A 7,790-nucleotide genomic window follows, 5' to 3' on the forward strand; every position below is an offset into this window, starting at 1 on the left:
GGGATTTTCTGCAGCATCCCTAGTTTAGATTAACTTGGAAAGTGGGAAATCTGACTCAGTGGCGGAGCCAGGGACCTGATGCATGGCAATGTAGGACACTGCCATTGAGCCAGCTCATGTGCCAAATATCTTTAATCAAGCAATTCCAATCAACTTTGAAAGTTAACATCCCCTTTTATGACAGTAAATCTAAAAAAAAAAAAAAAAAAGCATTTGCCTGGAATTTATTTTCTGGAAGCCAAAACTGCTGGGGTTGTTCCCACATGCTGTCTATGGTCTATTAGTATGGATGTGTGTGTTGTCCTGAGTTTTCTTGTTGCAATGGGGTTTTTTTGTTTTAGATTTGAGTCTTCTCGATAGCCAGGCTCTGTATCTGACCTCATTGCAGCCATGTGGATTCTGCCCTATTTTGTTCACGCCCAGGGTGAATATGAAATAATTCCCTGAACAAATATTTGATCTTAATATTTAATTTATAAAATAAATATTTACTGTATCTTTAAATATTAATAATGTGTCTATTTTTAAAGTGATTTTATTATCTCTGGGTTTTTTTTTTCTTGCTCCCCACTGTGAAACCCTTGGATATGAATGCTATATATATATATATATATATATATATATATATATATATATATAGTGATGAGTTGAGCCAGAGCGGAGTCTCTGTGCTGTAAAACTTTGAGGTGTTTTCCTCAATGGGACAGTTATTTTGCAGGAAGGAAACTACATTTCCCAGGTGCCCTGGTAGTCAGCCTCATGAAGGGTTGGGGGCAGGGAAACCCAGAGGCGGTGTCTCCCTAGGGAGGGGCACTCTATCTGATATAAAGAGAGTAGCCCTCCAAAGAGAAAGGAAGAGAGGAGAGCTGGAGGGAAGGCAAGTAAGATCCAAAGCCTGAGGCTGGGGGATGGTGCCTAGGCAGACCTTTTCCACTAAAAGCTAAGTCAGCTCTAACAGGGTTCCTTCACTTTTAAGGTCTGTGTAACAGTTGGTATGGATAAGTGTCTTCAGCAGTGCCTTGAGGGTTAATTAGAGGGATTAGCTGGTTTATGTAAATGTGGGGAATGCTTATTGTGAGGGTTGGAATGAAGTATAAGTTAGAATGAAGAATAGAAAATGGTTTTAGGACTGCACAGCAAAGGGGAGCTTGTAGCAGGGAAAAGAGTTGTTTTACTTAATTAAGGTAGCTGGAGGAAAAGAGGTAATTAGGACCTGGCAGCTGGCCTAAGGAGACGTTCCTGCAGTGGGGGAGGTTTCAGTACTATGTTATACTTGGGGGGGAAGTAGAATGTACTGGGGGAAAAACCTACTTTGCCCACATGTTGTGCAGGGGAAAGTATGCTAGAAACTCAGAGTGAGAAGCTTGGTTGGTAATGCTTGCTAAGTTGAGTGTTTTTCCTTTCTGTGGAGTTTGGTTTAATTAATAAACTTCAATACATAAGAAGCTTCTGCCTGGATGTAATATGTTGTTTTAAAGGGCTGCCAGGGAGGTGACCCTTACTCTAGTGGAGAAGGAGGGACGTTTGGTCTCAGGGGCCTAGTTGTAAGAGGGCCTTCCCTTACAAGTGGTGCTGACCCATAGCCTCCTTGCCTTTATGGTTATCCTCTACTCCTGTGCGGGAGAAACTTCAGGAAGGGATCAGCTATAAAGGACTTTGTGGAAGCAGTCCTTGATAATTAGCCCTGAGCTGAGGACCTGCCACCAGGGGCACCATTTATTTATCTCTCTCTATCTATCTATCTATCTATCTATCTATCTATCTATATATATCGTATTTTTCGCTCCATAAGATGCACTTTTCCCCCCCCAAAAGTGGGGGGGAAATGTATGTGCGTCTTATGGAGCGAATATTAAAAAAAAAAAATCTAACAAACCCCCCCAAGACCTGCCAAACGTCCCTGGTGGTCCAGCGGAGGTCCAGGAACGATCTCCTGGGTGTGGGCCGTCGGCTGCCAGTAAACAAAATGGCGCCGATGGCCCTTTGCCCTCACTATGTCACTGGGACCGACCGCTGCTATTGGTCGGTCTCAGTGACATAGTGAGGGCAAAGGGCCGTCGGCGCCATTTTGTTTACTGGCAGCCGACGGCCGAAGCCCAGGAGATCGTTCCCGGACCCCAGCTGGACTACCAGGGACGTTTGGCAGGTCTTGGGGGAGGGTGGGGTTATTAATTTAAAGGGTTGGGATGGGGTTTTTTTTGGGGGGAGGGGTTCCCAGAGAAAAAAGTTTTCTGATCTGGGGAGTGGACAGAAATGGCCCTCCCCAGACCCGAAAACAAAATGGGGAGAAAAAAAAAACCAATGCAATCCCCTAATTTGCTCCATAAGACGTCCAGACGCAGAGCCGGTTTAGCACAATTTTTTTTTTTTTTTTATGTCCCCCTTCTGAATCCTAGGTGCGTCTTATAGTCAGGTGCGTCTTATGGAGCGAAAAATACGGTATATATATATAAATGATTAACACAACTTTATTGGAGGACTGGACTTAGGATCGTACAAAAGCATGCAGAAAATCTTAAATGTAAAGCTTAATGAGGTGACTAAATGAAGGCTTTCTACTGTTCTGTATTCATGACATTCATTTCATTTCAAAGTCAAAGGGGGAAAGTTAAGCTAACAAGAGGACATTTTCACTGCAATGCAGCCAGTGCCAAGTAATCCCCTCCCTATTTCTCTGCTTTCTTCCCTTACAAGATATCTTAACCTGAGGGGCAAACTATGTCTCAGTAATGGTAAAATAATGGCTAAACCACTCAGTCCTAGCATCTAAATCAACACGTACCAGGATCCAGCAGTAATGATGGTTTGTTTGTTTTTATTATAATTCCATGCGAGTTAACATAGTATATCATTTCATACAAGATAACCTTTATAGGATTTTTCATGTGGTCTTTGTTTTAAATGAAGACTTCCCCATATAACAAACCACACAGCATATTTTGCTGGCTGTTGAAAACTGCTGGATGCAAATTCTGAAAAAAAAATTGACAGATGAGATAGATTCAAGCTATGTGGATGTGCTGTATTTCTTAGGTAGTGTTAGGCTTAGATGACTTCATTAACAGCCTCATTATGAGAATGCTCATGCATAATATTTAAATGGAGAAAGGAATTTGGAAAACAGTCAACAAATTATGTTTAATGGCCTTTGTAAAATGTTTCTTGTCTACGTTTTGAGCTAAGCTAATGAAAACTACAAAAATGAGATCTGCCTAGTAATAATGTTGATTTAGGATTCCTTAGGCATGATTAAAAGGATTTACAATATATTGTGTAGTCCATCATTTGCATATTAAGCTGGGGCCAATCTTTCAAAGATATGAGTAATAAGACTTTGAATGAGAGAATGCTGGAATAAGATTCAATATGTCCCACAGGACTTTGACTATACACAAAGGTGGTAATTTTCAAAAGAATTTACACACATAAATGGACTTTTGAAATTGCTACTTTTATGCATCTAACCCCTTTGAAAATTCACTCCAGTGGCTTTAAACCTAATGAACAATGATTTTTCTTCAGAAGGTAAAGTCAAGAAGGGAAAAAATGTATAAGGACAGGTGAAAATTGTGGTGGGACAAACATTTAGCTAAAGGGGGGGGGGAAGGAACAAAGAAAGAGAAGGTACTGGCATGCAGTATGATCCCAGTCCATCAGAATGTATGACTTTCCATGAATTTCTGTGCTTAGGCCAACAAGTCTTAATATAAAATTAAAAGTGTGTATTCACAATAACTTGTTACGAAATCCCAACCGCAATCTCTTCTTTTGTTTCATAGGCAAGCAGAACACAAAACACACTGATCCCGAATATTCTACTACCTTCAGCAGCTGCCAGTTAGTTGGATAAGTCATTTATCTAGCTAAATATATAGTTGGATATCTAGTGGGCAGGCAATAGACGGATCAGTGTGATACAACTTATTTGGTTAATTTTGCTGGATAAGTAGCAATATTCGCACTTATCTGGTTAAGTTAACTGAATGTTAGACCTGCCATAGAGCAGGTTTAACTTAGCTACTTATGACTTATTCAGCTAAGTAGAGATTGTAATGTGGATATTCAGCAGCATGGCGGGGCTGCTGAATGTTTCATATAAATTAGCAGGATAACACTTATTTTGAATATCTAGAAAAGAGTTTTTTACATTTTTCATCAGAAGCACAGAGCTGCAGTACTACACAATGGTAATGGGCATTTTAAAATTTCATTTTTTTTTTTTTTTACAATTTAAGGAAGCACAATCCTATGACATACAAAAATCTTAAAATGTAAATCTAATTATCTTGCATATTTTCTTATTTTATTGTCATTGGCAGGTAAGTCTAAGGTAGGAACACTTGATTAGATAAACCTCTAATAGACAAGGCAGCATGTTTACTAGTACAGTTTCCTATCTGTAGAATATAAAAGACCTCTAACAAGATTTAGAGCCTTTAGCCAAGGAAGGGCATTCATTACCTGACAGTAAATACTCATGTGTCAAGAAGGAATTATTGCTCTGCAACTTCTTTTGGGATTGACAATGATTTTTTCCATTGACAATTAATACAAGACGCCCTAAGACTTGAAATATCCCAAAATCTAAATCAATTAAGATAGGACTGATGCCTTGTATTCCAGATGTATTGCTGGAGATTTTATTTTGCTAAAAGCTGAGCATATTTTCAATCCACATTGCAATAAGGGAGACTGCCCGGCTCCAGATCATAATGAACAAGAATGTCAACTAGTTATACAAGACATATTGCTTAAGAATGGACAAAATCCTTTTAATCATGTTCAAATCTGTAAAAATGTGAGTTTATTTAGACAATCAGAATCAGCTTTGATCCAGTTCCAATTTGAATGAATGCAAATATTCACGGACTCAAACGATTTGAAATATTCAGTCAATGTGAACCTTCACAGATTTAAAATAAGTATGAAACTTCCTATATTTACATACATGCAGGCTGAATTAAAGATCTGAAAAAGGTGAATATGGAGATCTGAATCAAGCTACAAATAACTCAGGAGACGTCTCTGCTCAAATTTATGGACTTTCCTGACTTTATTTCAATGACCTTAGCCTGACCTGATTTGTATAGGGTTGGAATTAATCTGTCTCTTCCCATATTTATTTTATCTAGACTTTTTTTTTTTTTTTTTAAGATTGTTACCAATTTAAGGGGGAAGTTTCGAAGGGACTTCCACACATCAACAGTGCTTTACATGCTGAAATGGCCTCTTCCAAAATTTGCTACCCAATACTTGGGTAAACTTATGCATGTAAATCCTGTTCATGCACATATTTACCCAGACTGAGTTGGCATTCCTGGGGGCAGGGCAGGTTTTGGACTTACATGCATAGAGGTAGATTTTTAGCAACTATGTATGCGCACATGAATGCGTGATTTTATATCATGCGCATGCCGGATAGATGACATATAAGAATACTAGGCAGTTCTGCGGGGTTTTAAGGGTTGGAGCCAACTGGGGGTGAGTGAAGAGTATTAAAGTAGTAGGGTTTGGAGGACCTATCTCTTAACTGGGTGAACTGGGGAAAAACTGGTAAAACTAGGAATGGTGTCAGGGATTTTAAAGGGGCACACGCCCCTTTTAAAATCCATCGATTCCTGTGGTAGAAGCGAATTGTGCACCCACTGAAAATTTGGTGCACATGTGCGCACGGCTAGACTTATTTTGTAATGTGTGCATATAAGCACTTACGGGTAGATTTTCAAAGCTGTATGTGTGCAAAAACGGGCACTTATGCGCGTAAACGGGAGTGGCGTGCACAACCCGAATTTTGTATAGCGGTATTGTGCGTGTTAGTGGACCTGCGCGAGCAACATTACACAAATACAAAAGGGGCGTGTCGGGGCGGAGACCGAACGTATGCGCATAAAACATATTTTATAAGGGACACTCATAACTCCACCGGCGCGCGCATCAGATTTCACTCGCGTATATTTACTACTGCTTTTTTTTTTGTGCACAAGGAATGACTGAAGGCTCTGTGGCTGCTGTCTGACATCGCTACAGTTCCAGACATCTGGCAGAAGGCCAGAAGGTGGACAGGAGAGGGCCTGGGGGAGTGCCCGCTGTAAACTGGGACAGTGGAACCGTTTTCCATAGACAACTTAATGTGCGTATGACCATAGGAGAGAGAGCCTCAGGAGCGTCTACAGACAGCCATTCTTTGCTCATTTCCCTGTCTACACATGTTCACAGCAGCAGCAATATACGTGCTGCAATCCCTAAGGCTCAGAAGGGAAAGAGAGAGGAGGAGAAGGCAGCTGGGTCGGAGGCGGTACCCGTTACACCGAGTCTACAGGACTCGCACCCAATTTCTGGATCTGTCTGAGGAGGAAGTAATGACCAGTTACAGATTTGATAAGGAGACCATACTGTCCCTCTGCCAAATGTTAGAGGGTGACCTGCAACCTCGCACACAAAGGGGCCATGCCTTGCCTGTACACATCAAGGTGACTACCTTCCTTGCATTTCTGGCTACCGGCAGCTTCCAAACCCCGCTTGGCCTGACGTCTGAAATCACTCAGGGTGCCACCTCAAGATGTCTGGAGCAGGCCCTGGCTGCCCTGCTGCGACACACACACCACTTTATCTCCTTCCCCATCAGAAGAGAGGAACAGCATGAAACCATGAGAGACTTCTACCAAATAGCACGCTTCCCCTCGGTCTTGGGAGCTATTGATTGCACCCATGTGCCCCTAAGGGCACCAGGAGGAGATGAGGCCATCTACCGCAATCGCAAGGGATTCCACTCACTAAACATGCAGGTGGTGTGCAACGCCAAGGGCCTCATCACGAATGTGGTGCCTCGCTTTCCTGGATCCACCCACGACGCCTACATTCTCACCCAATCCAGGATTTATGAAGAATTCCAGCTGCGTCACATCACTGGGGGCTGGCTCCTAGGTAGTAGAGCAACTAACAGCACCCACCTATCTTAGTACAATCACTAGATATAGGGTGCCACAGTAGGCATTCTGTTTGTAAGCCCTGTGAGCTGAACCCCAGTGATGCACAGACATTATCTAACCTTCTGGTTTTCTCTTATGCTACAGGTGACAGAAGCTATCCCCTCAAATCTTGGCTCATGATTCCCATGGCCAACCCCAACACTGCAGCTGAGATGCGCTACAACAGGGCACACCGTAGGACCAGGGCTGTCATCGAGAGAACATTTGGCATCCTGAAATCACGCTTCCGCTGTCTGGACAGATCCGGTGGGTGCCTCTTGTACTCCCCCTCTAAGGTGTGTGAGATTTTCCTAGCCTGCTGTATTCTACATAATCTGGCAATTAACAGACACATCCCTGTACCTGAGGATAGGCCTGAAGAGAATGAGGAGGAGGACATACAGCTGTCCATGGAGGAATTGGAGGAAATACATCACCTGAGCCAAAGGCAGGCGATACGAGAGAGGAACAGTCTCATAGAAAGCCATTTCCGTAGGTGATAAATGTGCATTTATTTACAAGTGTGACAAATGTGATAATGAAATAAAAGTTATAAGGAACAACTGAAACCTTGTGACAGTTCACTTCCTTGGCCGTCCTCTCCTATGAGCCTCAAAGCCGAGACTGCCCCACCCGGGTACTCCGGCGCAGGGGACTCCTCCCACTGCTTACACTACCCGCAGAGGTGCCTGGGGCACATCTGGGGCATGGCTACAGGAAGGAATAGCCAGGGGCAACAGCTCTTCTGCTGGTGGTGGTGGTGGTGGAAGAGGAGGTGGTGGAACTGGAGGTGGGGGTGCTATCCACTGATAGCCTGCAAGA

The 7,790-nt window shown here is 42.6% G+C and overlaps 1 protein-coding gene across 1 annotated transcript; it reads left to right on the plus strand.

Moving 5' to 3' along the window:
• Window positions 1-5,987: 5,987 nt before the first annotated feature.
• Window positions 5,988-7,530, plus strand: LOC115088857 (putative nuclease HARBI1). Its single transcript, XM_029597034.1, has 2 exons — window positions 5,988-6,924; window positions 7,074-7,530. The coding sequence occupies exons 1-2, from the start codon at window positions 6,207-6,209 to the stop codon at window positions 7,466-7,468; spliced, it is 1,113 nt and encodes a 370-aa protein (XP_029452894.1). The 5' UTR covers window positions 5,988-6,206; the 3' UTR covers window positions 7,469-7,530.
• The last annotated feature ends 260 nt before the right edge of the window (window positions 7,531-7,790 follow it).

The sequence above is a fragment of the Rhinatrema bivittatum genome, chromosome 3 (genome assembly GCF_901001135.1).
Source record: "Rhinatrema bivittatum chromosome 3, aRhiBiv1.1, whole genome shotgun sequence".
Taxonomy (NCBI): domain Eukaryota; kingdom Metazoa; phylum Chordata; class Amphibia; order Gymnophiona; family Rhinatrematidae; genus Rhinatrema; species Rhinatrema bivittatum.